The 14,253-nt window shown below is 42.6% G+C and overlaps 1 protein-coding gene across 3 annotated transcripts in view; it reads right to left on the reverse strand.

The window, feature by feature from the left end:
• Window positions 1–14,253, reverse strand: part of LOC143715757 (FGGY carbohydrate kinase domain-containing protein-like) — a 44,066-nt gene that overhangs the window by 18,726 nt on the left and 11,087 nt on the right. For all 3 annotated transcript variants that reach the window (XM_077207491.1, XM_077207489.1, XM_077207490.1), the window contains exons 8-9: window positions 11,047–11,150; window positions 10,863–10,970 (exon numbers count right to left, since the gene is read on the reverse strand). In XM_077207491.1, coding sequence (XP_077063606.1) covers window positions 10,863–10,970; window positions 11,047–11,150 — 212 coding nt within the window. The remainder of the gene's footprint in view (window positions 1–10,862; window positions 10,971–11,046; window positions 11,151–14,253) is intronic.

A 14,253-nucleotide genomic window follows, 5' to 3' on the forward strand; every position in this document is an offset into this window, starting at 1 on the left:
ATCAGACAAACACAATCGAAAGATATCAGACACACACAGAGCGCTGCTGAAGTAACAGAAGCTGGTGGCTTGTGTATTCAGGGGATATTTATAGCTTCCTGGTCGGTGACGTCACCCGCTGTGACGCTCCATTGACTGATTTCATTCATGCTTCAGACGCGCTACGCTGGGGGGCGTTCCCACTGCGATTACACGCAGCGGTAGTCCCTGAAGGGGAACCCTTGTTTTCACTATGAAAATCTTCACACCCTGTTAGAAATATATTTTCTCCCTCAGCATAAATCTATAACATAAGAAGGATTCTTTGTTCAGCCTAAAACTGACACGTTTGCACATTCTTTTCTATGTATGTAAAGTTAAACATCTGGTATTCATTAATGAGGAAGGGAGCCCCCTTCTCCTTTCTCTTCCTTTTCTTTCTTTGTGTTTCTATGTTATACATTGAAGAGCTTCCTCTGAGCTCCAGGCTTGCAAGGAGATTCTAGCGCATACTGCCCATATAAATAAGTTGTAATATAAAGTCTATATGATATGCCAATGATGTAATGTTTGGTTCTATTGGTTAGACTTATACTCCTCCCTGTAATACTTTGCCTATATAATGTATAATTTAGACATTATGAGCTGAGCGTTTTGTCTCCCTCCGGCGCTGGGGTTGTGAATTATTTATTCATAATAAAAAAACAAGAATTTTGGCACTTCTCGTTTGGACCATTTCATTTCGATTCTAACACTTGGGGGCGTCGTCAGGGATTTCTCCAGACAGGTAAGAATTTTTTTTTTTACAAAAGAGAAAGTTGATTCTTACTGTCTGCTGAGAAAACGTATTTGTAGTGCCGTGATTTTTACCATATTTGGTGAAATCAGCCTCGTGTTTTAATTAATGCGGGAAGAGCAGAAAAAAGGGAACTGATCTCTCTCTCTCTTTTTGTTATTTGTCCTTGTATAAAACGATACAGGACGGTAGCCTCGTATTTTTAATAAAAAATGTGAGAAGAACAAGCAAAAGAGACTTGAGCTCCCTCTTTTGATGTTATTTGTCTTTGTTTAAAACGATACGGGACCGGTTATCCTCCTGTTTTCGATAAATGCGGGAAGAACGTAAGGAAAATCGATCACTTTCCTCCGTTTTTTGCAAGAAAAAAATAGATTTGCTACAGAGATAATTTGTTTTCTTTTGCAAAGTCTATTTTAATTTCCCTTTGGTCTAGGGCTATGAATAAATAAATCACTATTTTTTTTCTCTTCACTTTCTCTTTTCTTTTCTTCTCTCTTATTTCTCTCTCTATTTGCCAATTTACTAACACAATTAATTTGAAATTGTATACTTTTCTTTTACTTTTCTGTAAGGAACCTAGCTATATGAAATATTAATAATCAATAATAACTTGTTATGATTAATTATGAATATTTGGGTCAGTTAATTGGATTAACTTGACATGGCTAAATTAATATTACAATCAATTAATCAGTTCGTCCAACGAACTCTTTTGATTATTCATTAATTCTAAGAAAAGGGTATCTTCCCTGGACACAGAAGAATAATTATTTCTTAATATGTACAGCGTTTTGAGCATGTAGCAAGAACAAAAACCATAAAGGGACTTCGTATTGCAAGCAAATCAGAACCAAATACATAAAGTGCAAAAGTTTTATTAACTAAATCATAAACATGAATAAATTAAAAACACATATATACAGAATTACAGAAATAGGTTAGTGATAGGATTAAATTGGCAACCGGAGAAAGGGACTAGTGAAATGCAGTGTGAAGTGGAAGTTGGTTGAGAGTTCTCTTTCTCCAGGAACGCAGGTTTGGTCAGGGCCTGGGGCCCTGTTGAGGCCACGCTGAGCACTCAGGAGAAGTGAGGAAGTCGGAAGAGTGAGTGATTGGAGTCGTTGTTGGTTTGAGTCTTTGTTCCAAAACTCCTGAGATTGTCCTTGGTTCTTTGTGAGAGTCTTCTCTCTCCTGCCTGAACCCATATCTGGTTGGATCGAGGCCTGCTGGGCCCTGGGGCCCCTGTGGAGGGGGAGGGGGTTCCCCAGGATCACCAGAGCAGTGTTGCGGCTGGATGAAAGAACTAAGAGAGGGAGGTCACATGTGGGCTGTCTCTAATAAAGCCTGGAAAAGATCCTCCCCTAAGGGTTGGACTCGACCAATCAGAAAGGTGACATGTCTGAGAGGGAAAGTGGCTCTTAGTTGATTTACGGGTCTTTGTCCCTAGCGTGGTTATACCTTCATTAATGCTCAGATAGCTATAACACATCCACACTGCATTCTTGAAGAAGGTGATGTACATCAACGTGTGAGTCATTAAATGAGGATTAATTAGGTAGGAGGCATGATACAGGTGAGGTTACATTGATCGTTAGTTGGTTGTATACCAGGATACATACCATAATATAGATCCTAATAGTACACGAGACAGTAAACCATTTACACTGTTTCTTTCACAGTTTTATGCATGTTCATTTATAGATCAGTTAGTCTATGATTAATGCAGCAAAGTCTGTTTTAAAGAGGGTTTCTGTTTCATAGTCTCTCTCTTGTGCATGTGGCCACATTCCTCGGAGGTCGTAAAATCTCCTCATCATGCCCTGTAACATGACACTGTTTCTGCCCTTGTGTTCGTTCATTTGGGTTGTTAGTTTTGGAGTTTCCTAAACCTTTGTATATAATGAATAATTAGTGTCTGATTGGTCCATACCCTACAGTTCCATTTGGCTATATTACAATTTATTTAAGTTGCATGAAGGAGAAATTTTTGTGTGTTTACAATGGGGAATAAAATTAGTCCACCGTTAGAAAATGAATCTCCGAAAGATTTTATGATTAGAAATAATCAAGCATTTTTTACGGAGCCAGATGTGTCAAATTTAGCTGGCTGGTCAACTGGCAAAACACAATTAGATGCCTCGTGACGGCTCATTTAAAGACACATATATGCGTGAAGCAAAATACATGATTTTTGGAAATTGGGGCGATCCCGATTGGGATTATTCGTATATGAAACGTTCCTATAAGATCTGGAAAGACATGCAATCTTATTGGAATCGTGGTCCAAAAGTGGATAACAACAAAAATCTTTCTCACCCTCAAGCTTAACAGCCTGAGAAGGAGAAAGTTATTTGACATCCTGCTGAAGTCAGAGCGCCCCTTCCTCCCAGATATGAGAGCATTCAAACTTCTCCTGTCTCGGAACCTATAAAAAATAAATCCTACCCTGTTGATGAAAATTATTTACTGTTTGTGAACACATTTTTGAATAACATGCACAACGAGACTGCACAAATGATTCGAATAACTATAACCAACATTAGTAACATTTCTGTTGATGAATTGGGTAGACGCTTGCGTGAACTGTCGTCTGCTGGGGCATTTGAAAACTCCAGAGGAAAAGTTCCCGCAATGTTCCAAGTTAATTCCACTGTCCAAAATCGCCCGCCACCCAATGTCAGGAATGACATAAAGTGTTTTTTATGTCACACACAGCGGACACACACAGCGATTTTGCAGAAAAAAAGCTGAGAGATTTCAGCAAACTAATGAGAAACCGATGTTTAGGCGCTCTGATGGCCTCCCTTTCTTTCTCCCTCTGAAAGACAGAGACCTGCGTATCCGCCTGAATGGGGAAAGGAATAACAGACATTAAATTCTATAGGAATAGATAATATTCCAGTGGTTTGTAATTTGACACCACCTTTACCGGTTACTTCTAATGATATACCATCATTGTTCAAAATGCATGATTTTTGCAATTATACCTGATTCTTTATTCTGCTTGTTAGGTAGAGATGTAATGCATAAGTTGGGTGTTAAATTAGGATTTGACTCTGACTCTTTGCAACTCATGTTTCCAGCAGCCTTTTCTCTTACGACCGACACAGGAAGTGCTCTCTTCGAGGATGTGTCTGCAACTGAGCTCGGACAGGAAGTAGCTGATGTAAACCCGAAATTGTGGGCGGCCCATAAGGATGACGTGGGACTTCTTGATATCCAACCTTATGTGGCCAATTTGACAATGAATAGGCCTGTGTTTACTTTTTTAAAAAACAATATCCGCTTTCAAAGGAAAAAGAGGATGGAATTCGACCCCTCATTGATCAGTTTCTGGCTCAAGGCATTCTGGTTCGCACTCATTCACCTTACAACACACCAATTAATCCAATCAAGAAAGCAAATGGTTCTTGGCGCTTAACGCAAGACTTGAGAAAAATGAATGATTTGATAAAACCACATGCTCCTATTGTGCCAGATGTACAAACTATTATTAATTATATTCCTTTAGAACAGGGGTCTCCAACCTTTTTTCATTTGAGAGCTACTTTTTAAAAAATATAGTGGCCGAGAGCTACTCATGTAGGCTAATACAATACTTAAATCTCTTAAATGATGTCTCATAACTCTCATATTAACAACTATCTAAACTGTTTTAGACCTAAAATAGTTTTTGTAGGCCTATATATGTCACCCTTAAATGTCAGAGAAAAGAACAGAATCAGAGATTAATTTTTTTAAAGGAAATTGTACTTTGCATATTATACTATAAAAACACATAATTATAGTTGATTTTATAGTGCATCTTAACTAGAGATGAAATGGCCTGAAAATTTCATTTCATGATTATAGTGACCAAAATGATCAGTTATCACCCTGTTCAAAAAGTACTAATACTACACAATAAAATCCATTCACCAACGTTTATGTCGAAAACCAGCAAATAACAAATATAATTAGAATTAATTTGCACTTTTTGTTTACATAAACAAAATAACAACATTAAAAATAATGGTCAGATTTTAAAGGAGTGTCTTGCGACATGTTATCTACTAACATGTAGCATACAAGTTCAAATAAAGTTTTGACAAAACAAGATTTATAAAAACCTTGCATATTTCAGCCTTAAAATCATTTTTATGAAAAGAATGAGTCAAAAAAGATAAATTACTGACGTTCACAATGCACATTAGCTTATCTTTCATTATTAATAGTAAAATTCGGTCCGATTTTCCCGTGGCGTCTGTCATTGCTATGCAACCATGCACTGCGCTCTCCACAATGACAAAGAAGTTTTAGTAGCTAATGGATTTTTCATCTTGCTGCGCATGGAAAAAATGAGTGCGTCGCTTCAATTATGAGCTTCCTACATTTGAAATAACGAACTTGAGCGTGCAAAAGACGCTATATGTGAATGCCCCCTTGGTGAGCTACCTCCAATCAGGCCACGAGCTACTGGTAGCTCGCGAGCGACATGTTGGAGACCCCTGCCATTGGCAACCGCAATGCGTGCTCCACAGATGAGGCATACAGCTTTATCTTTAACATTAGTGAAGAGGAATTCTGTCTCCCACTCCTCGTTAAAATAATAAGTCTTCTTTTTTGCATGACCTGCATCGTCAGCCATAATTAATCTTTTTTTTTAATTTGTATAGTTCAATTTATCTTATGTATGTACCGTCTGCCCGCGACCGCCTCAACTCACTGAAGTTACGTTACGTTTTTTTTTTAGTATACACGTTCAGATTCTAAATATTTTTAATTATTTTATTATGTTTTAATGGTATATGAAATGTTACCATTAGCTATTTTCTCATGTTATGCCATCATCATAAATAATAATAAAAAAAAACTAAATGGAAGACAATTCAGGCTATTTTTAGAACGTGCTCGGCGGGCGACTCAGAGACTCCATGCGGGCTACCAGGTGCCCGCGGGCACCATGTTGGAGACCACTGCTTTAGAACATGCATTTTATTATGCCATTGATTTATGCTCCGCCTTCTTCAGCATTCCTGTTGACCAACAAACTCAGCCACTTTTTGCTTTCTGTTTTCAGAATTGCCAGTACATGTAGACAAGACTCCCTCAATGGTTCAAAGATTCTCCGGCTGTTTTCTCCACTGTAGTGCACGCAACGCTGAAGGATGTCAGACTCCCTCCTGACACCTGCCTGCTCCAATACGCTGATGACATTCTCGTCACTGGTGCCTCTGCGGACATGTGTGCTGCTGCCACTACAATTGTCTGCAACGTTTTAGCAGAGGCTGGTTCCAAGGCATCTAAAGAGAAACTTCAGTGGGTGCAGAGGAAAGTCAATTACCTCGGCCATGAACTGTCACAAGGCCAAGTTCGCCTGTCTGGGGAACAGAGTCAAAGCCATCGCTTTGTTCAAGCACCCTTCAACACGGAAGCAAATGCAAAGCTTTCTGGGACTGGTCAATTACTGTCGATTATGGGTGCCAAATTGCTCCATGTATGACAAAATCCTGCGAGACGCTACGCTGGATGATAAAGAGGACATTACATGGACAAGTGAGATGGAGCAAGCGTTAAGACATTTGAAATCCTCTCTGTTAAGGCCTCCCGCCCTCGGCCTTCCTTGCTACAAGCGAGATTTCCACCTGTACGTGCACGAAGGTGGGGGCACAGCCGCAGGAATCCTGGCCCAAGAGCATGGGGGCACTTTTCGTCCAGTAGCTTATTTGTCTAAAACTCTTGATTCAGTGGCTCGGGGACTTCCGGCCTGTTTACGTGCAGTGGCTGCTGCAGCGATCATGGTACAGGATGCTGAAAGGGTTGTTTTATCATATCCACTCACAGTTCACACATCACATCAGGTAGGAGCAATTATGCATAACATTTCTACTCAACACATGACTGCTCAACGTCGTTCAGGCTATGAGGCTATATTATTAGCAACTGCTAATTTAACGTTGAAAGTAACTTCTGTTATTCATGGTCCTACTGTACATCTGCACAGGTTGTTGACAGATGGTGAATTTGAGAGTGACGACCACGACTGCCTTACCAGAATCCAAACTTCGACTGCCTGCAGGCCAGATGTGTCGACATCTTTCCTGGAGGAGGGAGATAATTGGTATATAGACGGATCCTGTTTCAAGCCAAATGACAATTTATACTTGTGTGGATATGCTATTGTCAAATTACCTGATCGTGTAATTGAGGCATATTCATTGCCATATAAATCAGCTCAAGTAGCAGAATTAATTGCTCTAACAAGAGCTTGTCAGTTGGCAAAAGTTCAGTGCATCAATATATACATTGATTCCAAATGCGCGTACGCCGTTGTCCATGATTTTGCTAAATTGTGGGAAGAAAGAAATTTCAAAACCTCCGACGGAAAAACAATTTTGACCATCGAAACCATCGAAACTTGCTGTTATTAAAGTAGCTGGTCATAAAACAGGTTAATCGGATGAGGCTAAGGGAAACAGGTTTGCAGATGAAGTCGCGAAATGGGCTGCTAAAGAAGTAATACTTAGTCCATACGTAAATGAAAAGAGCAACGATGTACCTATGATGAATTTGTCGCTGATTAATGATTTGGACATTAAAGTACTGCAAGCTAACCCTACGCAAGTTGAATTGATTCATTGGGCTGCGAACGAAGTAAAACCAGATCAAGCTGGTTTTCTGAGAGACAAGCAGGGTAGAATCGCTCTACCAGCATCCACCGTTGTAATGCTGTGCAGGCATTATCATGGTGTATCACACGTGTCAAAAGAAAAAGTGATACAAAATTTGAATCAATCATACTGCATAGCAAATGTTCGAAAGAATACTTTGTTGATATTGGATGCTTGCCTGGTGTGTGCACGAACAAACAGACACAAGGCAACCCGCATGAAGCTTTACCGCATCCTGAGGTTCCTTTTTAATATTTACAGATCAATTTTACACACATGCCTCCATGTGAAAATCACAAATATTTGCTCATGATTGTTGATCGATTTTCTAAGTGGCCTGAAGCTTTTCCGTGTGGTAAAGAAAACGCTCAGACGGTTGTAAAGGTTCTTGCAAAAGAAATTATACCGCGTTTCAGTATTCCAACCGTTATAGCGAGTGATAATAGAACTCCGTTTGCTTCAAAAGTCACACAATTGTTAGCCAAAGAGTTTAATATTAATTGGCACTTCCACATTCCCTATTCGCCGCAATTATCAGCTAACGTAGAACAGACAAACAAGACGATAAAAGAACGTCTCTGTAATGCGTGTCTAGATACAGGCAGAAATTGGGTTGATTTGCTCCCTGCCGTATTGACGGAAATGAGAATGTCCCCATCAGCAACCACAAAAATTTCTCCATTTGAAATTCTGATGGGTAGACCTTTCCCGACCCCTTGGGTCAGAGGTCGCGCTGGCAATCTCTCCACAGGTGACACGGAGGTGATCATCTCGGATTACGTGGATTCCTTAGTTAGAACGTTAAAAGGCATAAATGGTGATGTTTCTCTCTCTCTCCCTCTTCCTTCAGAAAAGCCGACTCATCCTTTCGTTCCAGGACAACAGGTGCTGATAAGGTGTCTGAAGCCCACGAAACTCGGTGAGCCGAACTATTCAGGACCATCCACTGTTATCGCTGTGACGAGGACCGGTGTTCTGACTGACCACCAGCCGCAGTGGGTCCATGCTAGCCGGGTTAAGGCAGCTCCATCCCAGGGGAACGCACAAGCCTATGTGGAAGCACTGATCGAAAGGAGAACGAGGAAGAGAAGTAGACGAAGAACGAGATTGCTGATTGAGATTAGCAATAATTATAACTGAATCTATTAAGATTCATCTATGAATACTTTTGATTTTTTTTTATATGCTTTGATGAACAGAACTGTCAAATATTAATGATTTTGAAGGAAATGTTTGATTGAAGAATATTGCATGTATTATTGTACTAGAATGAATATGCTGAGAATGATGTGATAAGATAATTATCACATAATAGAATTATCATATCAAAGGGGCCATTGTTAGAAATATATGTTCTCCCTCAGCATAAATCTATAACATAAGAAGGATTCTTTGTTCAGCCTAAAACTGACACGTTTGCACATTCTTTTCTATGTATGTAAAGTTAAACATCTGGTAAAGCGTTTTGTCTCCCTCCGGCGCTGGGGTTGTGAATTGTTTATTCATAATAAAAGACCAATAATTGGGGCACTTCTCGTTTGGACCATTTCATTTCGATTCTAACACACCCTTATAGGCACACCCACCTTGAGGGCAAGGCTTTCCTATGTACTAATGTAGCAAAACAGAGATATTAAAAGATCACATTCAATACACACCTTATTGATGATGCATACTGTGTACAGGCGAGCAGATGAAACGTTCCTCAAGTGTTTTCCCATATAAAACATCTCGGTTACTAACATAACCTCGGTTCCCTGAGATAACAGGAACGAGTATTGTGTCTTTGCTAGATGCTATGGGGGAAAATTCCTTTTTGTCCGATTTGTTGAAGCCTTTTATTCAATAATGCAGTATTATTGCACGGCCATAATAGTGCGGAGATGCACGCACGCTATTGGCTGGGCAGTGGGAACGGCACATGTCTATGGCGAAGTGGCACATCTCCGCGAGCCAATCAGGCTGCGTCCCGCCGAACCGAGCGCAGAGCCGGCCAAAGAGGCCGGGGCATCTGCCTATAGCACAGCTGTCTACGCAATACTCGTTCCCGTAATCTCAGGCCCACTTGCTTGACCGATGCTAAGGCTAGCAAGTGTGCGGTCTTGAGCGAAAGTGCCCTTAATTCGGCCGACTGTAGCGGCTCAAACGGGGGCCCCTTGAGGGCCCTGAAGACTGTAACAGGACTGATAGGTCTCAGGAAGGTGTTGTGAGGAAGCGAGGCAGGTTGAGCATCCTTGCCCACTTCTGGAAGCGAACAATCAAATTGCTTCTACCCAACATCTGGCCGGCCACAGGAGCATCTAACTTTGCTATGGCCGCCACATAGACGGAGCGTGGAGGGGTACGACACGCGTTCAGCAGCACTTGTAGGAAGGAAAATAGGAGCGGTACATCACATGAAGTAGGGTCTTGGCTCCATGCTGAGCACCATTTGGAGAAGACAGAACACTTAAGTACGTGGACGAGTCTCGTGGATGGGGCTCTGGTCTCAGATATAGTGTTTAGGACACTCTCGTGGATAGCCCACATGGATAGCCCATGGCATTGGCCATGGGGCTGCTGCTAGCAGCTGAATCATCTCGGGAAACCAAGGCTGGGTCCACCAAAGGGGGGCCACCAGACAGACTGTGCATCTCTCCTCTCTGATTCTGTTGATGACCTGAGGGAAGAGCACGATTGAGGGAAAAGCATAAAGGGGAAGACTGGGCTATTTGTGGGCCATGGAATATTGGGCAGTGAGAGTTGTCTTTGGAGGCGAAGAGGTCAACCTCTGCCCTGCCGAAGACACTCCAAATTGTTTGAACCTGGGGCTGGAGGGCCCATTCTCCCGGGGACACATTGAATCAGGGAGCAGACATGCTGTCGCGAGACAATCTGCCCGGCACGTGCATCGCTCTCAGCAAGCACAGGCTGTGTTGTGCCCAAAAGAGCAGACGTCTGGCTACCCTATACAGAGGCTTCTACCTGAGTCCAACCCTGGTGGTTTATCTCCACACTATTATGGCTGTGCAGTAGCACTGCGTTATTGAAAAAAGGCTTCAATAAATCATTTAAGTTTTCCCCCATAGCGTCTAGCAAAGACGCAATACGAGTAAACGTTTAGGAAGGAAACCAATATAGAGAAAATTCTTAAACATTTAGTATTGTGTTAACATTCTGTGCTCATCTGCATCATCAATAAGCTGTACACTAAATTACACTTTTAATGTCACTGTTTTAGTATGTTAAGGGGCTTGAAGTGTTTTGAGTGTGTTTTTCCATTCCACTGCGCTACATCTTGCATTTTTAACCACAAAAATGTGTTCTGTGTGAATGGTCTCTTAGACTGGTTTGTTTTGCAATTATGCTTTCAGTATTGAATAAAATCTAAATGTATTTTGTCCAGTGCATTCTGGGATTTCCTTCCATATTAAAGATAGATGTGATTGACTCACCAGTCGTCCCGTGGCGCTCTGACCTCCCTCATTAAGCCACAGTCCCGGCAGCATGGCGGACAGATATGGGCCCCAGACCCCAGGGACGAACAGCGGCTGTGTGCTCACCTGAGAGATACAGACACACGCTGACATCAACAGTCACATGCTTTGAACACAAACAAGTACAGGAACTGAAGCTCACAGCCATGTGACATGAGGACGTCCCACATATGACAGCCAAACGGGACGTGACTGGTTGCTCTTCACAGGGCAGCTGGTGTCCCCTCACATCGGCCCCGATGACCCCTACAACAAGACAATAAAATTACAGAAAATATAACTGACACTACTACATAAATTTAAACTCACAGATCTTACGATAATTACCCAGCTAATTAATCACAGTACAGTAACACAATTGTTTTTGCATTGCAATATGCAAATGAGTCACTATCTAATAAAATATGCACTCATATGCATATATTTCCTGTCCAGAAACCTGAACACTGGATAAAGCCAGATTCATCATTTTTATTTGATTTTGTTGACATATTACTGTTTTTTCCAGCAGGGATTTTGGATTTTTCTTTTTATCACTCCATAAATCAGAAAAGACTGTCAACAGACAGAAACAAATACATTTTCATCCTGTTTTTAGCAGTTGTATAAAAATGTTGCATAAATGTGGTGAATGATATATGAACAAACTTTCATATAGATATAGATTTCATATAATCTAAAATTTTGGCGTGTGTGAAGCTGCTGAATTGGAGATTTCGGACTCAAGTTCACCGTCTTTAAAGATTAAAATTTACAGACACTAATAGATAAAGTGAAATAAAATAAGCACTTGTTTTCTTTCCACTAGTTTGAAAGAAGACAAGCTATGGAAGCAATTAGAGCTCAAAACTGACAAGTGGATGAAAAAACCCTGGTTTTGCCTGTAAAATCTTGCACTAGTTTACATGTTTTGCCTGTTTATTTATTGCCATATATCATCTGAAGGTTTAGATTAAGCAGGTCAGGACAGTTATTACAGGAACACTGTGATGAAACCAAGAAGAGGCTGACTAAACATCAGGGCCATATTAGGAGCACACAAACACTACAATGCTCCTCCTGTGTCAACAGGATTTAAAAAGCCCCAATTATGCTTTTTAGTGTATTTCCTTTAATGTAGTGTGTAATAAATATGTTTGCGAATGTGAAAGATCTGCAGTTCTCCTCCAAGAGGTTCTCTCGTATTGCGTAAGCTAGCTTACGCTACGGGGAAAGTCATCTTTGCTCGAGATATTGAAGCCAAAAATTATCCTTAATTTTGTATTTATTGTCAACGTAGTGCAACAGCCAGCAGACTTAGAGCAGGACATCATTGGCTGCCCTGCGGCAACTGCTGCAGCCTACCACTGAGCCTCGCGCGTGACGTCACGTCCAATGAGGGCGCATTGCGTCCCGCCAAAATGGGGGATGACTTAGCGTATAAAAGCCAGGCTCTAAGGCTGCGTCACTGATTTCATCATCTTCAGCGAAGCTCTCCGCATCGCGGAGTCAGTCAGAGATAGAACTGTTAACTCACAGAGCTGTGCTTCTCAGCCATCTGGAAAGCTTGGGTCTCATGGTCAACTGGACCAAGAGCTCATTACTGCCCACTAGTCAGTCAGGTTTCCTTCCTAGGAATAGAACTGGACTCTGTGGCTATGACGGCCCGCTTATCGACACAGCACGCGCGCCGTGTTCGACAGCTAGCCGGATCTTTCCAGGAGGGCAGCATTACACCTCTGAAGACATTCCAGAGGATGCTAGGCTGTATGGCATCAGCTGCGGCTGTGCTTCAGCTGGGCCTCCTGCGCATGCGCCCGCTAAAACGCTGGCTGAACACCCAAGCAGGGAACTACATATTGTAATATATTGTATGCTTTATAGCATATTGCCTAAAAACATAGGTACAAAAATAATCAGTGATACATTTGCGACCCATTAAAAATTAGGGTCGCAATGGCATTTCAAAAGGTCGCATATGCGACCATTTTGGTCGCAGTGTAGTTCCCTGCACCCAAGTGATAGTTCATACAGGACCACCATGTACTGGTCCGCTCGGACAACATGTCTGTGGTGTCCTACATAAACCATCAGGGCGGCGTCAGATCCAGAAACCTCTGCCATCTGACGGAACGCCTTCTTATATGGTCTCAGGGCCGCCTGCGCTCGCTGAGAGCCGCGCATGTGCCAAGCCACTTGAACGACGGTCCAGACAAACTGTCCAGGAACTACGTTCCCCTAGGGGAATGGTCCCTGCATCCCCAAACAGTCCAGTTACTGTGGCGCCTCTTCGACAAAGCGAAAGTCGACCTGTTTGGGTCAAAAGACAACACTCATTGCCCGCTGTTCTTTTCCAAGAACGAGGATGCGTTGGCCTAAATCTGGCCCAGCCTCCCACTTTATGCTTTCCCTCCGGTCTCTCTGTTACCACAGGTAATCAAGAGAATCAGGGAAACGCGCCACTCGGTGCTCCTTATAGCCCGCGCTGGGAGAATCAAACCTGGTTCCCGGAGCTTATGCGGCTGCCCCAAACAGCCCCTTGGCCGATTCCGGTGAGGAGAGATCTCCTCTCTCAAGCCCGCGGCTCAATCTGGCATCCCCATCCAGAGCGCTGGTCTCTGCAGGTATGGTTAATCAACGGATACCCGTTGTACTGCCAGAAGGAGTGATGAACACGATTACGCAAGCCAGAGCTCCCTCTACGAGGCGACTTTACGCATCTAAATGGTCGTGTTCTCCAAATGGTGTGCTGATAGAGATCTAGACCCACGAATGTGTGGGGTCACGGGGTTGCTTAGCTTCCTTCAAGAGAAGTTGGATAAGGGCAGGTCCCCACCCACGCTTAAAGTCTATGTGGCGGCCATCGCAGCGTTCGCTGAGTCGACGCGTGGCCAGTCAATAGGAAGGAGCGAGCTCGTCATTCGCTTCCTTATAGGAGCTAGACGGATGAATCCCCCGCGACCCTCGTCGGTTCCCATGTGGGATCTTTAACTGGTCCTAGAGGCCCAGAAAGCTTTCCCGTTAGAACCATTAAACTCTGTGGACCTAAAGTACCTCTCGCTCAAACCCGTTTTTCTGACAGCTCTGTCATCAGTTAAACGTGTGGGGGATTTACACGCGCTATCTGTTAGCGCAGCGTGTCTTGAGTTCAGGCCAAATGACTCTAAAGTATTCCTCAAGCCAAGACATGGTTATGTCCTTAAAGCGTTGGGCACCGCCTTCAGAGCGCAGGTCATTTCTCTTTCGGCTCTGCCAGGATCCGATAGTGAGGGTGATGTGGATCTCCTCTGCCCCGTCAGGGCACTGAGGGTTTACATTACGCGCTCTGCCTCTTTCAGGCGTTCGGAACAGCTCTTTGTCTCGTTCGGTG

Source organism: Siphateles boraxobius, unplaced genomic scaffold (genome assembly GCF_051911475.1).
Source record: "Siphateles boraxobius isolate OS27281-9 unplaced genomic scaffold, OSU_SipBor_1 6, whole genome shotgun sequence".
In the NCBI taxonomy this organism is placed as follows: Eukaryota; Metazoa; Chordata; class Actinopteri; order Cypriniformes; family Leuciscidae; genus Siphateles; species Siphateles boraxobius.